Source organism: Hemiscyllium ocellatum, chromosome 14 (assembly GCF_020745735.1).
Source record: "Hemiscyllium ocellatum isolate sHemOce1 chromosome 14, sHemOce1.pat.X.cur, whole genome shotgun sequence".
Lineage (NCBI taxonomy): Eukaryota > Metazoa > Chordata > Chondrichthyes > Orectolobiformes > Hemiscylliidae > Hemiscyllium > Hemiscyllium ocellatum.
Window position 1 is genome coordinate 34,442,260 of NC_083414.1, and position 23,080 is coordinate 34,465,339.

Here is a 23,080-nt window from a genome sequence, read left to right on the forward strand (position 1 = left end):
TTGATTACAGCATCATTGTCCGTTACCTGTATTTGCTTCATGTTTGGGACGTTAGAATATGAGTCATTTCTATCTTTGCACATTTTAAATTTTGTAAAACCAGTAATCTTTGCATGTTTGTTAAAGTTTTAAATCTGTTATCCTTAACAAAATAAACCCTGGCTGAATTGTTTCTATTACTACCAGATAGAGCCTAAGCCTAGTTAATTGGTCAGATTATCACTCTAGTTAAATTTAAAATTTGTTCTAGCTTGTGAAGGAGTCTAGAAAGTAATTGATGCTTCCCTCTGACCTCAGCCACAATATCAAGGTCAATATTAACCCATCATTTGAGAAGTTGATGGTGAGTTGTTTTCTTGAAACACTGCAGTCCATGTGGAGAAACCACACTAACAGCATTATTAGGAAGGGAGTTCTCAGATTTTGATAAGACTAGGAATAGAGCTGTTGCTTCAAGTGGGGAGGGTGTGTGGCTTGGTGGAGTACTTGTTGTGGATGGTGATGTTCCATTTGTGTATTGTTCTAGTTCTTCTAGATGGGAGAGCTGCGTGTTTGGAAAGTCCTATCGAAGTCCTTATCCTTGCTACATTGTTGCAGTGCATCTTGTAGTTAGTACAAATTGTAGCACTATTTGATGTTACTGAGGGGTCAAATGCTTAATTTCTTGGTGGGATGAAGGTTAAGTTTGCTGCTTTATCTGAGATGGTAGTAAGCTTTGCTTTTATTTCTGGAAGGACAGCACTCTTTCAGGCAAGTAGAAAGTAGTCCATCAACTTTCTGACTTGAGCTTTGTAGGTATTATTGATAGTAAGTATCCAATTCTCTTTTTTAAAGTTACTTCTGCCACTATCGAAGCATATTTTACTTATTCCACCATAATCCCTCCGAGTTTTGGATTCCTGTAATAAATCAATCCTTCTGTTACTCTTCTCTTAAGAACAAAACCAGATTTTCTAATCTCTCCACATCATGAAAGATGCTTGTATCCTTGGACAATTTTCTCCTTTTTCAAGCCACAGATGTTTTACAGCAGTTGAGTCCAGTACTTGAATCTGATTAAATATCATAAACAATGCACCAGAAACTCCCCACTTGAACAACTTTGTTCACAGTTTCTGGAGATTATTATGATAAGGATCCTGGATGTCTATCACGTTATTTGAAGTACAGTCTCTATTCCTGTTTCTAAGAAACGTAACTACATGGTTTCACTCAAGCTATCACAAACAGCAGCAGCTGAAACAGGATCACAGATGAACAGTACAAAATGCGGAATTCTGTTAAGATATAAAAGCGAAACAACACTGAAGAATTGACTAAACAACCTATTTCCTAGTAATTCAAAGAACAAGGTTTCATCACCGCTTTACATTGTTTAGATCTTATTTAATGATATTTTAAGGAGATAGTAGATAATATAAAATTAATTGCTATCTTTCATGACATGATAGTTAATTTATTTAGTCTTGTTCTTTAGAAAGCTATAGCCATCCAAGTGGAGGAGCGCCGCAGGCAGAAGCAGCTGGAAGAAGATCAGAAACGCAAAGAAGAACAAAAGGAAGAACTTCGTTTGGCAAAGGAGAGAGAAAAATTGAGACAACAATATGAGGAAGAAACACGAGCACAAAGGGAAAAAGAAGTAGGTGTTGTTGACAATTTAATTTTAAATTATGGGTGGAGCTTCAATTGAGCAATATCTTTACTCAGTTTTTAAAATGCTATCTGATCTGCAACTAAGTTTAGTGCTTTTTCGGATATTTAACTCAGTTATACACATTCCCTCATCCTTGATGCACTGACAAAAATGTATTGTTATCTCAAAACTTAATTCACTACTTAATTTTTTTTTAGAGTTTATTGGCTCAACTGATGGAACTCTTCATATCTTCTTGTTAGATAGCCATGCATTCTAATTCCATTCTGTAAACTGAAAAGAAACCCTAGGTGTACACATCCTGTGAGAATGTTGTGTCCTCTCTAAAATGAGTATGGTACTTAGATTCTTGTTTCCATGTTTCGAAGTGTTCTGACCAACGTTTTTCAAACAAACAACACTGCCAAACTCATGAATCTTATTGGTACTTTTTTGCGGGATCTTGCTGCATGCAAAATATTTACGATATTTGCCTTGCAAACAATGATACCTACTCTAAGGAGTAATTAATTGGCAGCAAAGTACTATAAAAATACGAAAAGCATAAATCACATTTACTCTTATCGGTAATGTCTGTAATGGGCTTCATGTTTCCGGACATTAGAGCAACCACTCAAATGTTGATAGACCCCAAAAAAATCTATGTAATTGATTGCATAGGCTTGGCTGTGTTCTTATTAAAACAAATTCACCTGGAAGCTTAAATAGGTAGAAAAGAGGCAGCTATCAAGCACTCTGTGGTGGCAGGCTTTCTAGCACTTGCCATAGTCAATCCTGACCCCTATCTGTTGGCCATGGAGTCTGGGTGAGCCAACCTAAGAAAGTACAAATAGTCTAGATTATGGATAAATCAGCTGAGGTCTGGGATATAGTTTTGAGACACAAGGTTCCCATCTACTAAATATGCACCTTGAATCTGCAGTGACAAAAAAGTCTAGGCTAAACTATCCTTTTGTATGCTTCCGCAGCTCTGGCAATGTGCCCAAAATCTTCCCTAGAGCTTCACATTACTGACAATGTCTGAAATTGTATTTGCTGCGTCAAAGTGCATTGAAAGTGCCATTTGGTCTAAAGAAAGTATAATTGCAAATCTTCAACTTTGGTGGAAGTTTTTTTGACAACAGCTAATTAATTGACAAAACTAACGAATTATGAATGTCTAGTTAAAAAACATTAGAACAATGAATTCTTGTTCATTATAAGCAAAACCTAAAAAATTACATATTTTGAAGTATCTTTGATTTTCTAGGAATTCCATAATCGTAAAATCAACATGCTTTATGAAACTGTACAGAGGGCACAAGAGGAGGCACAAAGGCAGAAACAAGAACAGCGCATTAGAGAGTTGGTTCGTAAAGGGCATGATATTTCAAATCTACAGAAGAATGTAGAAGGTATGTAAGAGATAATCACTGCAAATTCTAAAATTTGGTTATTGTCAAAGAATGTAGTAAGGATTATTCTCAGCACTTTTTCACTTCCTTTTGATTTACTACATTATTTATAACTGACAGATATCACAGACTGCACAAGTTCCTGCACAGTACCTGGTAGCCATGATTGTGAAGAGGTTAGTGAGGTACTGGGACAAGCTGTGATGGAAAAAGATTCTTCAAGAAAAGACAGAGGTATCCAAACGGGTCAGTATTTGTTCAGCAAAAGACTTGCTGAATTTTACAAAACCACAAGACTGCCCAGGTATGATGGCAATATTATCTGTCCACTTAGCCTGGTCTATTTATAACAGCATTTAACTTTTCTCTCAAGTACTTCAGCCATTGGTTTGCTAGTTAGTTGTTGCTGGTGCTGTTGTCAGTCACCTTATGTCTGTCCCTTGTGTTTAACCACCATTTACTGTTTGAAACAGTTTATTTATTCATCCTAAATATTGCTTGATATGTGAATAGCTGTATAAAATCTCTTAACCATCTCTGTTCTGTGAAGAGTTTTGTCAGATCTTCCAGTCTGTCCACAAAGCTTTAGTAACTTATCCATGGACATAGGAACAGAAATAGGCCATTCAATCCCTTGAGCTTACTTTGCTTTTTGCTTAGATTATGGTTGATCATCTACTCAATGCCACTTTCCTGCACTACCCCAATAATTCTTGATTAACTTAAAAATCACAACATCAGGTTATAGTCCCACAAGTTTATTTGGAAGTACTAGCTTTCAGAGCACGGCTCCTTCATCAGATAGCTATGGAGCAGGATCATAAGATACAGAAATTTTAGCAGACGATCACAGTGTTATGCAACTGATACGATATATTAAACAAACATAGATTGTTGTGAAGTCTCTCATCTTAGAATGGGTTACAGGTTTCGGTTTGTTAATATGGAAATCCCAGAACTACTATCAAGTCACATTCTCAAGGTAACTTTAGGTTTTATTTAAAAAAAGTGACATCTCAACTCAGACAATGCATCAAAGATGTGGGGTTAGAGTATCCCAAACTTGAGTCAGACTAGTTCTGTTTCCAAAATGGGAATTTATAAAATGTTAAATGTGTTGACTGCCTGCAGGTTGTGTGTCTTTTGAACAAAATAGGATGTTTCAGCAATTACAATTCTTCAAATTCACCCCATAGATTTATGCGTGCATGTGATGAAAGAGAGAGAGTGCATGTGAGTGTGTATGTTTGTATGTATATGCCTATTGGGTGGCGGGGGAGAAGGAGTGTGTGTGTGTGTGTGTGTGTGTGTGTGTGTGTGTGTGTGTGTGTGTGTGTCTGACTGAGAAAGAGCATATGTAAGAGAGCGTCTACATACATACATATGTGTTTTTGTGTGTATGTATTTTAGTAGGGCCACCTGTAGTGTGACATGAACCCAAGATCCCAGTTGATTATGTTTGTTTTTCTAAGAAAATGTCTCACAATTCATATTGTTTCATCTGCACTGTTCTTGCCAATTCACTTAACCCGCCCAAATCACCTTGATGCTTCCCTGCGTCCTCCTCACAACTTACTTTCAGAATAAATTTGTCATCTTAAAATTTCATAGTATAATCTTTTCAAATCAATTTGATCTTATTGAAACATGGCTGTGAATTTGAAGTTTTGAGGTGCTATATGCTTATGTTAATTATGTGAGATTTCTTAGATGAAATAGAGAATTGTAACAATGTTTGTATTTTCCAGAGGATTTTGAGTTGATTGCGAAAGTTGAATACAGTGCAGAAGTTACAGACCATAGTGCAGTGTCCGACACACTAGAAACAGTTGCAGAGTGCAACACTGTGCCAATTACAAAGAAATCCAAGATGAAGCCAAGTGAAAAGTTTGTGGTGATTGAAAAAGAAAATGTTTTGTTATATGATGATTCATGTCACCAACTTGCAAAAACTAAAAAAGGGAAAAATGAAAAACGTCCAGAATGGAACACAAACAAAACAAGTAAAAGGTACATCCCTGCTTCAGAACGTTATCCTAAAGGTCTACAGAGAGAGAGAAAAGTGAAAAAAATGAGAAGACAGATGGAACTATTGCAGTTGTTGGAAAAAAATGCTCCAGAGCATCGAGTGAAGAAAAAGCAGTCTTCAAAAGAACCTGGAGTAGAGAGACCACCTTCACCAGTGGTGCCAGCACTACAAGCAAAAATAGCTGTCTGTGTATCCCCTCAACCTGTAGAAAAACAAGAATTATTTGTTCTGCAGCAGGTAATGAAGTTACTTTACAGCTATAATAACATGTTCAGAACTATCATGAGAAAAGAGACCACTGTGTACAGTGAAAATGAAAGGTAATTTCCAGACTTTTGCATTTGTGATGTGACTAACATCTGAATCCTGTTAAAATGTTAGACTTGATCGAAGGCCATGAGTATCTGGATGCAAAAGGTGATGCTCAATATGGAAATGAAATGTATGAACAGAAAGTTTTTTGACTTGGATTGATCATCATAATATAGGTTAAGTATATAAGTCCAGACAAATTTGGAATGCAGTTAATGAGATTCCTGCCCTCAGGTTGAAGTAGGGAATATTGAACAGGATTCCAGCAAGATTAAGTACGATTAATTAATTCACACTATTGAGAGGTCAGCTACCTTCCAGTATTCATTGTTCCAGCTCACAAATGAGTAATGTCCATTAAGTTATTGTATCAGAGGGTTTAAACTGAACATAAGTCATACCTGGAGAGTGCAAGGAAGGGAAGAAAGTGGTGTTTGGTGGGGTGTGGAGGGGGAGGAATGTGGAAATTGGGGAGAGAGGTGAAAGCTGGAGGATACTTCACTGTTGCCACTGGCACATTATTGCTACTGTGACTCACAACTTTATTCTTAATTAAATGAAATTCAATTATAACCATTCATTTTCTTCTTTCTGACAAACAACTAACTTCTAATCTGATAGTTTTACAAGGAAAACAAAGCCTTTTAACATAAATTTATTCATTTTCTCAATGATATTATCTCAAAAGTCACAAAGGATTGCCCCAGCTTGCATTACTTTTTTGAAGTGTTGAAATTCAGGCTAATTAGATTTAATTGAGCAGTTATGCTGAAGCCAAAATAAGAATAGTTTAAATATTTGTTCTTTATGAAATGCATTTGCATATTGCTATCATGGAATTAGATGAAATATTGGAAACATGGGCACAGCAAGATGAAACAATATTTTAAATTAGTCCTCAAATTAAGACATGACAAGACAGAGAACCTCAAGCGTAATTTCTAAATGAAAAGCAACTTCATAGGTTATAGTGTGGACTATTTGTTTCTTTTTCCCTGTTTCCCACATCTGATAAATTGTCTTTTGTCCTCCTCTTCAAATCTGCTTAAACAAAATACTGGCTTCCATGTTGACAACCCAAGCGTGCCATGGAGGAGCGATTTATGCAAGTTGATGAATTGTGAATGGTTGCACTGTTCTAAAGGTATTTGCCAAGAGATGATACTGTGAAGGTTCATATTCTATGATATATTGGCCTAGAATTTGCAGTTAGTGGCGAAGCAAGGGCACTTGCCATTTCTTAAGTAAGTCGTACTGAGTGATCAAGCAAACTCTGTGGTAATGATTTAATCTCTTCTGCTCTTTAGGAGCATTGCAACTGATTGTGATATTCTTTCTAGGCACTCATAGCATGGAACAGCAGTGATATTATGGGCCTGTCATAGCTGCCAATCACATTAAAGAATTTTCATGCTATCCTTAAAAAAATGTAAAGCACCAAAATAAAGGCATTTGGGAAAAAATAATTTCTTGAGAAAAATTTAAAAGTTGGGAGCATCTATCCAGGGATGTAAATCAAAGTTAAGGCATTTTACAACAAAAGCAAACTCTTGAATAAGTTATTTTTAAAAATAGCTTAAATATTTTATTTAATCATGATTATTAAGTAATTTTTCAGGTCAAGTTCTTCTCATTAAATTGTATTAATTTCATTGTTTTTGAAAATCTAGTCTCACACGAATAAATCAGATGTGTGCTGTAAGTAGATCCACAATACTATCAGGGAGTTCCAGGATTTTGACCTGATAATGTTGAAGCACCAGTCTCTGGCGGATTGCTTTCTCACTGTCTCCCTGTGTCTCACTACCACTACACACCCCTCACTGATTCAATCCTCCCAAGCATCTCTGGCAAATCTCTCTGCCAGTATGTTAGTCCCCTTCCATTCATGTGCAATTGTTTCTCCTTATACAGGTCTGTTCTATCCCAGAAGCAATTCCAATGGTCCAAACATGTGAATCCTCTCCCGCGCCTGTTCCTCAGCTACTGATTTATCTTCTCTGTCCTTCTATTCTTACCCTCACTAGCTCATGACACTAGGAGTAATCTAGGTATTACTACCTTCGAGGAACTTTTTAAATTCTTGCCTCACATCCTATATGCTCTCCTCAGAATCTCATTCTTTTTTCTTCCTATGTTGTTAGTTCTATTGTGTACAACCATCTCTTGCTGGTCCCTCTCCCCTTTTGAGAATATTCTGCACCCTCTCAGTGATATCCTTGATCCTGGCATCAGGGAAGCAACACATTATTCTGATGTGTTGTGTTGGCCACAGAAACATCTGTCTGTGTTTCTGACTAAAGAATCCCCTATCACAATCAATCACTTGGAAGCTGGCGCATATCTCGTTACATAAGAGTTAGCCCAGTACCAGAAATCAGGCTGTTAGTGCTGTGTTCCCTGAGAGTGCCCCCCCTCCCCACCTCACATTTTCCAAAACAATATAATTGTTTGAGATGGGGATAGCCACAGGAGATTCCTACACTACCTGCCTTCTCCTCTTACTTTTCCTGGAGGTAACTCATCTACTTGACTGTATCTATGGTTTTTCTTCTTTCCTGCATCTGCTATCCATTGCACCCCCTAGCTCCTGTAAATTCCTCATTGCTTCTAACTGACACTCTGACCGATCCATGTTATCCAATAGGATTCGCAACCAAACACACTACTTGCAGACATAATAATCAGTAACATGGAAACTTTCCCTATTTTCCATGTCAGACAGAAGGAGCACATTACTCTACTAAAGGCCTTCTTTGAACCTTAAGAATTTACAGACCCAGAAAATAACCCAGACTTACTGCTCTAAAATACATTTCCAACTAACATAGTACCTATGTTTTATATTGTTAAAGTTCAAGGGACCAATTTCAATATGATTGAGTTTTTTTGAAGAAGTAACAAAGAGGATTGATGCGTGCAGAGTGGTGGACATGATCTGTATGGACTTCAGTCAGACATTTGACAAGGATCCTCATGGTAGACTGGTTAGCAAGGTTAGATCACATGGAATACAGGGAGAATTAGCTATTTGGTTACTGCACTGGCTCGAAGGTTGAAGACTGAGGGTGGTGGTGGAGGGTTGCTTTTCAGAATGCAGACCTGTGACTAGCAGTGTGCCGGAAGTATCGGTGTTGGGTCCACTGCTTTTTGTCACTGATATAAATGATTTGGATGTGAACATAGGAGATTAAGGTTAATATGTTTGCAGATGACACCAAAATTGGAGGTGTAGTGGACAGTGAAGAAGGTTACCTCAATGTACAATATATTCTTGATCAGATGAACCAATGGGCTGAGGAATGGCAGATGGAGTTTAATTTAGATAAATGTGAGGTGCTGTATTTTGGAAAGGCAAATCAGACAGGACTTATGCACTTAGTGGTAAGGTTCTGGGGAGTGTGGCTGAACAAAGAGATCTTGAAGTGCAGGTTCATAGTTCCTTGAAAGTGGAGTAGCAGGTAGGTAGGAGAGTGAAGGAAGAGTTTGGTATGCTTTCCTTTATTGGTCAGAGCATCGAGAATAGGAGTTGGGAGGTCATTTTGCGGCTGTACAGGACTTTGGTTAGGCCACTTTTGGAATACTGTGTGCAATTCTGTTCTCCCTGCTATAGGAAGGATGTTGTGAAACTTGAAAGGGTTCAGAAAAGATTTACAAGAATGTTGCCAGTGTTGGAGGTTTTGACCTATAGGGGCTACCTGATTAAGGTGAGGCTGTTTTCCCTGGAGCATCATTGAGGGGTGACCTTTATAGAGGTTTATAAAATTATGAGGGGCATAGATAAAGTGAATAGTCAAGGTCTTTTTCGTGGGTGGGGGAGTCCAAAGCTTAAGGCGAGAGGAGAAAGATTTAAAAGGCATTTAAGGGGCAACTTTTTCTCGCAGAGGTTGGTATGTGTATGGAATGAGTTTCCAGAGGAAGTGGTGGAGGCTGGTATAATTACAGCATTTAAAAGACATCTGGATGGGTGTACGAATAGAGGGGTATGGGCCAAATGCTGGCAAATGGGACTGGATTAATTTAGGATATCTGGACAAGTTGGACCGAAGAGTCTGTGTCCAGGATGTAGAGCTCTGTGACTCTAACTCGGGGTGGTAAGTGGCTTGGAGGGGAACTTGCAAGTGCTGGTGTTCCCAAAGGAAGGACTTTCCTTTGTCCTTCTAGATGGAAATAGCTGGGGGTTTGTAAAGTGTTTTCTAATGAGTCTTGGTGAATTTCTGCTGCTGAGGAAGTGAATGCTTGTTGATGTGCCAATCAAGCAAGCTGCTTTGTCCTGGATGGTGTGAAGCTTCTTGAGAACTGTTGAAGCTGCACTTACGGGAAGTATTCCATCACATTCCTGACTTATGACTTGTAGCTAGTGAACAGGCTTTGGGAAGTCAGGAGGTGACTTACTTGCTGCTGACCTTTTCTTGAAGCTGCAGTGTTTATATAACTAGTCCAGTTCTTTTCAATGGTAATCCCCAGGCTGTTGACAGTGGCGGATTCAGTGATGTTAACAGCAATGAATATCAAGGGTTAGTGGTTAAACTTCTCTTATTGGAGAAGACCATTGCCTGGTATTTATGTGGCACACCTGTTACTTGCTACTTTTCATCCCAAGGCTGCATGTTGTCAGGGTTTTGCCAAATTTGGACATGGGCTGCTTCAGTATTTGGGAAGACATGAATCGTGCTAAACATGCACTCATCAGTGAACACCCACATTGTGACTTTAGGATGGAGGGATTATCATTGATGAAACAGCTGGAGGACACTACACTGGGAACTCCTGCAGCGATGGCTGACCCCCAACAATCGCAATCATCTTCCTTTGTGCTGGTAGGACTCTAACCAGTGGTAGTTGTCCCCTGATTCCCATTATCTCCAATTTTGCTAGGGCTCCTCAATTACTCTCTCTTTCTGGTCTTAATATCAAGGGCAGTCAGTTTCAATTCACCTTTGGAATTCAACTGTTCTGTCCACGTTTGAACCAAGACTTTACTGAGGTCCCTTTCAGAACCTAAACTGATTGTCAGTGAGCTGGCGTTTGCTTAGTAATAACTACTTGGTGGCATTGTTGAAGACATTGTCCATCACTTTACTGATGATCAATGGTAGAAGGATGGGGGGGCAATTGACCAGGCTGGATTTGTCCTTTGTCTGTGCAAGAGATACTTGAGAAAGTTTCCACATTGTTAGTTGAACACTAGTGTTGCAGTTGCATCGGAGCAACTTGGCCAGGGGTATAGAAAGTATTGGAGTACCGTTCTTCAGCTGTGTTGCTAGAATATTGTCAGGGCCCACGAACTTAGCAGTATTCAGTGGCTTCAGCCATTTCCTGAAATCATGTGGAGTCAGTTGTCATATTCTGTAATTTAAAAATCCAGCATGTCAGCCATTTGGATTGCTGTCAATGGGTAGGTACACAGACTGACGGGTGGATCTGGTGCTGGGTGACTGAGTACGAAGCTGGATTGGTAGAAGGTGTTGGGGGTGGGGGCAGGTAAATGAAGTGTTCACAGTAGTTGTGGGTGGACTAAGTGTCTGGCCACAGGCTGGGAATGGATAATGTGTGGAGGTAGGAGTGGAGGGTTGTGATGGGATGGGGGCAAGGTCATCTGGAGATGAATATTCGATTTGGAGCTGGAGACTCCAATCAGTTAGTGAGGTAAGGTGATATTGACTAGGGTCTGTGGGGTGTAAGGGTTTGAGGGATGTGTAGTTGGGGCTATGTGCAGAAGTTTGACTACATATTTAATAATCTAACTTCTTCTGAGTGACTATTTACTTCAGCATCCTCCAAATTCACTGATTTTAGATAGATATTTTCAGAGGTTTTGAAGTGTACTGGAACTGCCTGATGGAATCTTCAATTTCCAAGGCAATTATTCTGAGTCAGCCATAATCTGGATTCTGCAGGATCCCCTTGCAAAACTAATTTACACAATAGAAATTGTAACAGTCTGGCCACTGGAAAATCTAGGCTTTGGTTAGGAGGAGGGCGTGCAATGCAAGTAAAGCAGGCTGCCAATGCTCTGACATGCAAAGCGAATGACAGAAGGCAATGTCAAAGAAACTGCACTTCCACCCATCCAGCAGGAGATATCCAGCTTGAGCACAATAAGATGGATAAAGAAAAAATCCTATGTTGATATCAGAGACAGCAAAACTGATCATAAACCAATACAAACACAAGAGGCTACTTTTCTTCTACCTCCTTTTCCCTTCTCCCACCCTCCTCACCCATCTCTTCCACCTGTCTTTTCTCCCCTCCTTCCCTGCGACTTTTACTTGTTTCACTATTGCCAGGCATTCTCCCCTTTTCTTCCCTATTGCCTCTCCTTCTGGACTTTTCTCTTTTTCACGCATCTCTTCCACCCTTCCCAGGCTCCCCTTCTTCCCCAGTCTCTTCCAGTCTTTGTTCTCCCTCCCCTTCCATGCTTTTCTTGCCCCCAACTATTCTCTTCCCTCCTCTCCCTACTCCTGCAATTGCAATCCTTCCACTGCTGCCAGCATTGGAAGGTTTTGCCTGGGTATGTCAGAGGCAAGGAAGGAGATTGCAGGGGCTCTGACATTAACTTTCAAATCTCCTCAGGCCACAGAATGATTGTCAGAGGACTAGTCAGAGCATAGCTAATGTGGTGCCATTATTCAAGAAAGATAATAAGGATAAACCAGAAAAATACAGGCCAGTGAGTCTAACATCTGAAGTGGGGTAACTATTGGAGAAATTTGAGGGACACCATTTACAGAGTAAAGGATCAATCATGGATGGTCAATATAGCTTTCTCAGGGGAGATCACCTCCAAGAAATTTAATTGAACCTTTCAAGAAGGTGGTTAGGTGTGTGGATGAGCATAGTGAAATATACATTGAATTTTTTGACAGTCTCACATGGCATACTGGTTAAGAACTTAAGAACCCATTGGATCCAGGGCAGTTTGGCAAATTGGATCCAAAACTGACTTAATGGCAGGAGCAATGATTGATGATAGAAAGTATTTTTTTGAGGAGGCGTTTATCCAGTGGTGTAACACTGGGTACATTGCTGGGTCTCTTGCTGTTTGTTGTGCACATCAATAATTGAGACATGAATGTAGGAGATAGAACAGTAATTTGCAGATTCAAGAGTCATTATTTAAATACAAATAATGTGAAAGGTTTTGGAGATTAGTGCCATTCTCCCACTCGAAAGTTATAATGCTCTTTCAGCGTTGGTGCAGATATACACTGTGGGTCAAATGGCCTTTTTTTTTCCAATTAACAGTTCTGTTATTCCATAAGAAGCCAGTAGGGTTCAAAGGTCAAATGGATAATATTGGAAGCTTTGCAAATCATTGTAGCCAAAGGTGTAATACTGATGCATTCCTTCACAACATCCAAAATAACTTTTGGGTGCTTGAGGAGGTGTGTTTCTATTTACCTGGATGGAAATTTTGTTTCATTAATAGGGCTGCCTAAAATGTGTAAAACCTGATTTTCTGCTTCACTGAAAGTGTTAAGTGAACAAGTGAGGAAATCTGTTTTTATTTTCTGCTTGTGAAATCATACATACATTCACAAAGTTATGTATCTTTTAAACTGTGCAAATAATTGTTTAACTTGATTGATAACTCTATTTGCAGGATGATCCTGTCCTACAAGGCAATTCAAACAGTAAATCACCTGCTGACAAAGATTACAGGTTGGTATTGCTGAAGTTTATCTTTAGATTTGGAAAAATGTATACATTGAGCTATGAACAAAACATACTAGACTGAGCTTTGAGTAATTTATAAAATATTAGTTGATTGTTTATTCCTTATTTCTCAAGACAATAGCACAGTGCAACTAATGCCTTAAAAAAAGATACCAAATGACAGATCCAATACACTTACATTGTACACACAAAAGCTTATCCTTGAATCCACAGACCTTTGCAAACTGAAGAGAAGCTTCAGTACAATAAGTCAGATTGGAATTAAAATCCTGGATTCTTTCATTAACACCTTAACCAGCTGTTTATCTGCAGCTATCTCTTGGATTAAATATTTTATCTTAGTGATGGTCATGAGGGATGCTGGATAAAGAACATCCCATTCAGAAAAAAGTTGAGAGTTGAATTGGGTATCACAGCATCTCGCTCCACGAGTATGTTAAGTACTGCCAGCCCCTCTTACCATTCCCCAATATGGCAAGCATTAGCAGCTGCACCAGATGAAAGGAAGGGATGAGAGAAGTGTGTCTTTGGGATCTTAATTTCTCCAGCTAACATAGCTGCCCAGGCAACCTGACAATGTGCTGCTAAGAAGTGATGGAAAACTTTGCACGCTGGTGGGTACCTATTGAGAACAAACAAGTGACAGGATCTGCTTGGCTACCATAGTAATTTGCAGTTGGGATGAGAAATTGGAGGTGCCAAGGGAGGCCTAAGTATTCCTTGTGGAGTTGGGTTGTACACTTGTGGTTTTTGTAGCCTCATGAGATTATGAAGACGATTACAGAGAGTTAGGCAGGAATTTAAAAAGGAGATCCTCAAGAATAGTAATATCTGCATTACTCCTGGTGCTACGAGCTAGTGAGAACAGGAAGAGGACGATAGAGCAGATGAATGCATAGTTGAGGAGCTGGTGTATGGGAGAAGGATTCACATTTTTGGATTGTTGCAAGCTGTTTTATGGTACACATGACCTGTACAAGAAGGACTGATTGCACCTAAATTGGAAGGGAACTAATATACTGGAAGGGAAATTTGCTAGAACTGCTCGGGATGATTTAAACTAGTAAAGGAGGAAGAGGAGTGGTGTTTTTGATAAGGGATAGCATTACAGCTGTACTGAAGGAGGATATTCCTGGAAATACATCCAGTGAAGTTATTTGGGTGGATCTGAAAAAGAAGAAAGTGATGAACACTTATTTGGATTGTATTGTAGACCCCCTAATAGTCAGAGGGAATTGAGAAACAAATTTGTAAGGAGATCTCAGTTATCTGTAAGAATAATAGGGTGGTTATGGTAGGGGATTTTAACTTTCCAAACTGGGATTGCCACAGTGTTAAGGATTTAGATGGAGAGGAATTTAAGTGTGTACAAGAAAATTTTCTGATTCAGTATGTGGATGTACCACTAGAGAAGATGCAAAACTTGACCTACTCTTGGGAAATAGGGCAGGGCAGGTGACTGAGGTGTTAGTGAGGGAGCACTTTGGGGCCAATGACCATCATTCTATTAGATTTAAAATAATGATGAAAGGATGGACTAGATCTAAAAGTTGAAGTTCTAAATTGGAGAAAGGCCAATTTTGACAGTATTAGGCAAGAACTTTCGAAAGCTGATTGGGGACAGATGTTCGCAGGTAAAGGGACGGCTGGAAAATGGGAAGCCTTCAGAAATGATATATTGAGAATCCAAAAAAATTGCATTCCTGTTAGGGCTGAAAGGCTGGTAGGTATAGGGAATGCTGGATGACTAAAGAAATTGAGGGTTTGGTTAAGAAAAAGAAGGAAGCATATGTCAGGTATAGACAGGACAGAGTGACTCCTTAGAAGAGTATAAAGGCAGTAAGAGTATAGGTTAGAGGGAAATCAGGACGGCAAACAGGGGACATGAGATAGCTTTGGCAAATAGAGTTAAGGAGAATCCAAAGGGCTTTACAAATACATTAAAGACAAAAGGGTAACTAGGGAGAGAATAAGGCCCCTCAAAGATCAGCGAGGCGGCCTTTGTGTGGAATTGCAGGAGATGGGGAAGATACTAAACAAGTACTTTGCATTAGCATTTACTGTGGAAAATGACATGGAAGATATAGACTGTAAGGAAATAGATGGTGACATTTTGAAAAATGTCTATATTACAGAGGATGAAGTGCTAGCTTTCTTAAAATGCATAAAAATGGATAAATCTCCAGGACCTGGTCAGGTGTACCCTAGAACTCTGTGGGAAGCTAGGGACACGATTACTGGGCATCATACTGAGATATTTATATCCTTAATAGGTGAGGTGCCGGATGACTGAAGGTTGGCTAACGTGGTGCCAGTATTTAAGAAAGGTGGTAAGGGTAGTTCAGGGAACTATAGACTAGTGAGCCTGACATCAATAGTGGGCAAGTCGTTGGAGGGAATCCTGAGGGACAGGATGTACATGTATTTGGAAAGGCAAGGACTGATGGGGGATAGTCAACATGGCTTTGTGTGTGGGAAATCATGTCTCTCAAACTTGATTTTTTTTTTGAAGAAGTAACAAAGAGGATTTATGAGAGCAGAATGGTGGAAGTGATCTCTATGGACTTCAGTTCCCCATGGGACAAGGTTCCCCATGGGAGATTGATTAGCAAGGTTAGATCTCATGAATACAGGGAGAACTAGCCATTTGACTTCAGAACTGGCTCAAAGGTAGAAGACAGAGGGTGGTGCTGGAGGGTTGTTTTTCAGACTGGAGGCCTGTGACCAGTGGAGTGCCACAAGGATTGGTGCTGGGTCCTTTATGACTTATATAAATGATTGGGAAAAGAGCATAAGAGGTATAGTTAATAATTTTGCAGATGACACCAAAATTGGAGGTGTTGTGGATAGCGAAGAAGATTATTTCAGATTACAACGGGATCTCGATCAAATGGGCCAGTGGGCTGAGAAGTGGCAGATGGAGTTTAATTCACATAAATGCTAGGTGCTGCATTTTGGGAAAGCAAATCTTAGCAGGACTTATACATTTAATGGTAAGGTCTTCGGGAGTGTTGTTGAACAAAGAGACTTTGAAGTGCAGGTTCATAGCTCCTTGAAGATGGAGTTGCAGGTAGATAGGATAGTGAAGAAGGTGTTTAGTATGGTTTCTTTTATTGGTCAGAGTATTGAGTACAGGAGTTGGGAGGTCATGTTGCGGCTGTACAAGACATTGCTTCGTCCAATGTTGGAATATTACGTGCAGTTCTGGTCTCCTTCCTATCGGAAGGGTATTGTGAAACTTGAAAGGGTTCAAAAAAGATTTACAAGGATGTTGCCAGGGTTAGAGGATTTGAACTATAGGGAGAAGTTGAATAGGCTAGGGCTGTTTTCCCTAGAGCATCGGAGGCTGAGGGGTGACCTTGTGGAGATTTGTAAAATCATGAGGGGCCTGGATAGGATAAATAGACAAAGCCTTTTTCCTGGGGTGGGGGAGTCCAGAACTAGAGGGCATAGGTTTAGGATGAGAGAGGAAAAATATAAAAGAGACCTAAGGGGCAATGTTTTCACACAGAGAGTGGTACGTGTATGGAATGAGCTGCCAGAGGAAGTGGTGGAGGCTGGTACAATTGCAATGTTTAAAAGGCATTTAGATGGTCATATGAATTAGGGTTTTGGAAGGAAGTGGGCCAGGTGCTGGCGGGTGGGACTAGATTGGGTTGGGACATCTGGTTGGCATGGACGAGTTGGACCGAAGGGTCTGATTCCATGCTGTACATCTCTATGACTCTATAACTGATAGGACTTAGATAGGAAAACTAGAAATCAGAAGGATTCAGAAGCAAAAGGGACACGTCATCAAATCTCCTGGACTGATAATACTGTATTTTTCAGCATTTTACCCTCCATCCATCATAGCTTTATTTTTGTTTGTCTATGTCTGCCTGCATCTGTGTAGTGGTTTAGGAGGGTGATACAGTTTAGACTTAGAGTTAGAAGTTGACTGTTCACATTTTGTTTTTCTGGGTTTCAAACTGATTTATGTGTAGCAAATTGTAGTTAGGTACAGAAACCTGGTAAGTGTTTTTTGTTGACCGTAGTCCACCAGACAGGTAAACTGGGGCACTTTGAGTAATTTGATTAAAATCTTGAACTGTTGTGATGAATTTGCAAGTTGTGGGGCTTGACTATCAGCGCACTGTTCCCAAATGGACCATGACAAGAGTTTGGAGAATCATCTCTGATTATTTTGAAACAAAGGCAACATAGATTTAGGTGTAGTGTTAGTAAGTGATAAAGGATTAAAAGGAACACCAGGTTTGGTACTACAAAAGCAAATGACATTGAAAACTGCTAGAAACTCCTCCAGGTGGCACCATTGCTCCTGACAAGCTTGAAGCAGATTATAAAGGCAGACTTATTGCATTGGCAAGTAAGTTGGAAGTGGAAATGCTTAGAAAACAGACATAATCAAAGGGCTGGCACGGAACTGGTTCATATTGAGTTTCAATTGAAACAGCTTTAGCATGAGGAAAATCTTAAAGCAACTCCAAATAGAAAAAAACTAACTGGAGCAGAATTCCAAAGAACAGAGAAAGATTAGGAACTCCAAAGGTCATTGGAAATGAAAATAAAGATGAAAATTGAATTTAAGAAGCTGGAACTAGAGTTGCAAGCAAGAAAGGGGAGAAAGAATTTTAGGCTTAAAATGATGCAGGTTTTTAAACAAAAACAGAAACTGATCAGAGCTGTGTTAGAAAGTATCCAAATCGTAACCTTGAATCCAGTGAGGAAATGTTTAAGTTTGTACAGGGCCTACCAAAGTTTGAGGAGAAGGATGTGGAGGCATTCGTTTACTCTTTTGAGAAAATAGTGAGAGGTTATTTGGCTAAAGAAATGCTGGGACATTGCCCATTTAAAGTAAATTGACAAGTAAAACACAGGAAAATTATACTTCACCATCTGAGGGCATTTCTAGGGGTTATGAAGCTGTAGAAACAACTATACTGGGTGTATATGAGTTAATACCTGAGCTATGTAGGTAACAGTTTTGGTACTTAACTAAACAGCCTGGGCAAACCTGCATTGAATTTGGAACGTTAAGTAATTTTGACGAATGGGTACAAGTATTAGAAGGTGAAACAATGTATGAAGTGCTGTCTAAAGACTTTCTTGGATGAATTAATAGAACTTGTTTTTCAACATTACAAAAAGCAAAGGGTTGCAGCTGCTACACAGGTAGCAGTAATGGCTAATGATTATGAACTGATTCATAAAATTAAACCTTTTTCCTGTCATCCTCCTAAATCAGAAAGGGAAAGAAAGTCAATCTGTGAAAGGCAGACGAGTAATCGGGATAATGAGTGGATAGTTGGGAATGCTGTAAGATATCCTCTGGTTAGAGAGGAAAGAACTGACAGTGGAAGTGAAAATTGAAGGCCATGGTGTTTCCATTATGACAGTGGGATGCATTCATTGACAATTCTAGAGGTTGCAAGGGAAGCTTATGAGACTTACTGAGGTTTATAAGACTGAGAGTCCAAAAGAGAAACTCAAAACAAAAATGGCATGGATCAAAAGATATTGCAACTATAATCAAAAGGTTTGCGGAAACACTGCTGTAAAAGCTGCAAGAGTCATTAGGGAAGATGAGATATAAAAACAATTTTGGTCTGAAAGAAAGATTGTTCAAATAATACAGTCAAATCCATAGCTATATTAAGAGACACAAGAGCTACAATAAAGCCCTACTGGAGAAGGATTTAGCTTTCTCCAAGTCCTCAAATGAGATAAGTGAAGATTATCCTGGTTCCTTTGTACAAAGTCCAAATTGACTGTGCCTTATTGTTTGGACCAGTGGTAGTCAGAGTTGTTTAAAAGTTAACCATGGAAAATGTTGATTTATTCCAGGGGAATGATTTGGCAGGCGTGAAAATTATGGCTTCGCCTATAAACATGGAAAGTCCAAGTGAGGATAAAGAGATGGAACAGTTACAAGAACAGGCTTCATTCTGTCGTGCTGTGATCTCAATTAGGTGTTAGGGCGGCTGAAACCCTTATTTACAAATGACGATAGCTCAAAGGAAGTGTTTGCCTTCATTCATTAGTTGAGGCTGAAAGTAGATCTGGATGTAAATAAGCTAGCAAGACCGCTTATACTGAAGCTGGAGGAAGTGTGGAGTACTATTACATTAATAATTGAGTTCTGATAAGGAATTGGAAGCACCCTGACAGACTTGGATGAAGAATAGACTGTTGTTTATCAAACTGTGGGACTGTCCAGTTATCTTAAGGAGATATTGCAAGTGGCATATGAAGTTCCTGTGACAGGACATTTGGAATATGGAAAATGTGAGTTTTAATAATCAGGCATTTTACCTGGTTGAGAGTTTGTAAGAACATAGTGCAATTCCTGGGAAAAACATACGTCTGGCAGTAAGTAAACCTCAACATTGTAATTAGCATCTTTAATACCAATACTATTTTTTGAAGGACTATTCAGTTGCATGTAATACATTGTATAAGATCATTGTCAATAATGAAAGTAGGATACTTGTACATCCTTACAATTATGAATGTGATCTATCAATTTCTAGAAGCTATTCCTTTAAGGATAATTGCAGCTGATGTAGTAGTGGAAAATTTGACTTTTTTTCACTCATTGTGGCCTACCAGGCACCATTTGTAGTTTTGGTATATAACAATTGAAGTCAATTTCAAATTATTTGCAAATACAGGAGCTTTGCAGATATACCATCAGACTGTAAAAACAACGATTAAATCATAACTGTGATGCACACTTACACGATTGGGAGAAACTACTAGATTTTCTACCATATATTCCCCAAATCGATCTTTGGGTTTAGTCCATTTGAATTGATCGAGGCTGTAAGAGGTCTGCTAAAATGTTTTAAGGAGAAGTTCTCAAAACAAAATAGTCACTGGTGAGGTGCTAGAAGACTGGAAGTTAGCCAACATGGTGCCATTATTTAAGAAAGGTGGAAAGGAAAAGCCAAGGAACTATAGACTGGTGAGCCTGACATCAGTGGTGGGCAAGTTGTTGGAGGGGATTCTGAGGGGAGAGGGATGACATGTATTTAGAAAGGTAGGGACTGATTAGGGATAGTGAGCATGGCTTTGTGCATGGGAAATTGTGTCTCACTTTTTTTTAAGAAGTGACAATGAGGATTCATGAAGGCAGAACAGTGGAAGCAAGATTTGAGATGATTTGTAGCTCAGGTTGTGGTTTTGAATGTAGGTTTGCTTGCTGAGCTGGAACGTTCATTTCCAGATGTTTTGTTACCCTACTAGGTGACATCTTCAGTGGGCCTCAGGCAAAACAATGCTGAAAATTCCTGCTTTCTATTTATATGTTTGGGTTTCTTTGGTTTGGTGATGTCATTTCCTGTGGTGAAATTACTTCCGGTTCCTTTTCTCAGAGGGTGATAGATGGGGTTTAACTCGATGTGTTTGTTGATAGAATTCCGGTTGGAATGCTATGCTTCTAGGAATTCTCATGTGTGTCTTTGTTTGGCTTGTCCTAGGATGGATGTGTTGTCCCAGTCGAAGTGGTGTCCTTCCTCATCCGTATGTGAGAATATAAGTGAGAGAGGGTCATGTCTTTTTGTGGATAGTTGGTGTTCATGTATCCTGGTAGCTAGTTTTCTGCCTGTTTGTCCAATTTAGTGTTTGTTACAGTCCTTTCTTCTACAGAAAAACAACACATACAGACCAAATATTGAACTATAGAAGCAATCATCCCAACACCCACAAGCGAAGCTGCATCAGAACAATATTTAACATTGCACACTGAAAACCCACTGAAGATGTTACCTAGTAGGATAACAAAGCGTCTGGGAATTAACCTTCCAGCTCAGTGAGCTAACACACTGCAGCACAGAGGAACTACGCAGAGCAGAGGAAAATCACCAATACTGTGTATTCAAAAAGAATGGGTACCCAATGAACACAGTCCGCTGATTTCTCAGCAACAAACCCAAACAAGCAGACATAACATGTCCAGAAACCCTAGCCACTCTCCCCTACATCAAAGACTTCTCGGAAGTGACTGCCAGACTAATCGGACCCCTTGGCATCATGGTAGCCCACAAACCCACGAACACACTAAACAGCAGCTAATGAACTTGAAAGACCCTATACAGACAATGAGCAAAACTAACATCATTTACAAAATACCACGCAAGGTCTGTAACAAACACTACATTGGACAAACAGGCAGAAAACTAGCCACTAGGATACATGAACATCAACTAGCCACAAAAAGACATGACCCTCTCTCACTAGTATCCTCACATACGGATGAGGAAAGACACCACTTTGATTGGGCAACACATCCATCGTAGGACAAGCCAAACAAAGACACGCACGAGAATTCCTAGAAGCATAGCATTCCAACCAGAACTCTATGAATAAACACATCAAGTTAAACCCCATCTACACCCCAAGAAAAGGAACATGAAGTGATTTCACCTCAGGAAATGACATCACCAATCCAAAGAAACCCAAACATATAAATAGAAAGCAGGAATTTTCGGCATTGCTTCGCCTGAGGCCCACTGAAGATATTATCTAGTAGGGTAACGAAACGTCTGGAAATGAAGCTTCCAGTTCAGCGAGCAAACCTACATTCAGAGCAGTGGAAGTTGTCCATAACGGACTTCAGTAAGGCAAGGTCCTGTATGGTAGAGTGGCAAACAAGGTTAGACCACATAGAATACAGGAAGAACGAGGTTGGTGTGTGTATGGAATGAACTGCCAGAGGAAGGATTTAAGGTTGTTGCAGTTACAACGTTTAACAGGTCGTGAATGGGTACATGAAAAGCAAGGATTTGTAGGGATATGGGCTAAATGCTGGCAAATGGGAGTAGATTAATTTACGATATTTGGATGGCATGAACATGTTGGACCAAGGGGTCTGTTTCTATGGTGCGCATGTCTGTGACAAAAAGATGAATCTTCATTGTTTGGATTACATGTCTATCTTTCTAGAAAGATGCACAGGAGCATTTAATAGTTTTGCAGGGAAAGCACAAATATGTTACAATGAGAATGATTCAACATTTGGAGATGCCAGTGTTGAACTGGGGTGTACAAAGTTAAAAATCTCATAACACCAGGTTATAGTCCAACAGGTTTACTTGGAAGCACTAGCTTTTGGAGTGCCACTCCTTCCTGATGAAGGAGTGGAGCTAAGAATGATTCAAATGAGAGTAGTGGTATGGTTGCCTTTGCAATGTGAAGTGTATGCAAACATTGATCCATATAAGATGGTTAAGATAGTTAGTAAAATAACTTAGAGTAGTCCTGATTTTAAGAAGAAGAATTGGTTATGTCACACAAAGATGTTGAAACTGTCATTGCTGGAAACAGAATAAGGAGGTGCAAGTGTGTCAAATGGTAAGGATAGTGGAAGATGACGATGACAATAAGAACACAGTAAAGGGAAAGGTAAACAGTTCTTAAAGGGAGCCTCCAACGATTTGATCAGTCAGTACATTAATACTGGGGTAGCTGGACACTGTTCTATTTAGAGAAATGAAATAGAAGGTACTATTAGAACTGCTTAAGAAGTATAAGGAAGTCTGTACTTAATTAGCTAAGCATGATGTAGACATGAGAGAGTCAGTACTGATAATGTAACATCCTCATCAGTTGAGGTCAGAAAAATAAAACTCAGGTGGAAACAGAGATTCCAAACATAGTGGAACATGTCTGGATTGAACCTAGCCAAAGCAGCTAGAGTTGACTTGTTGTTGGTTTTAAACTGGTTAGATCAATAAAATTTTAGATATGCTATGGAAAAATAAATGCAGTCACAAAAACCAATCTGTATCCCATTTCATAATTTAGAAGATAAGATCTATGATCGGTCTATTGAAAGGGTGCTGGTAAGTGTCATTAACATCAAGGATTTGAAAACAATATCAGCTTTTGTTACAACAAATGAGTTATATCAATGTCAAGGTATGCCTTTTTGGGTTTAAAAAAATCCCAGCTACATTCCAAAGACTGAATCAAGTTGTAGCTGAAATACCTGTTAGTGAATTTATTTAG

General features: G+C 39.4%; 1 protein-coding gene across 2 annotated transcripts in view; it reads left to right on the top strand.

Annotated features, from left to right (window-relative positions):
- Positions 1–23,080, top strand: part of ccdc66 (coiled-coil domain containing 66) — a 79,037-nt gene that overhangs the window by 48,381 nt on the left and 7,576 nt on the right. For both annotated transcript variants that reach the window (XM_060835169.1, XM_060835171.1), the window contains 5 exons: positions 1,478–1,639; positions 2,904–3,048; positions 3,169–3,294; positions 4,797–5,314; positions 12,996–13,054. In XM_060835169.1, the coding sequence (XP_060691152.1) occupies positions 1,478–1,639; positions 2,904–3,048; positions 3,169–3,294; positions 4,797–5,314; positions 12,996–13,054 (1,010 nt within the window). The remainder of the gene's footprint in view (positions 1–1,477; positions 1,640–2,903; positions 3,049–3,168; positions 3,295–4,796; positions 5,315–12,995; positions 13,055–23,080) is intronic.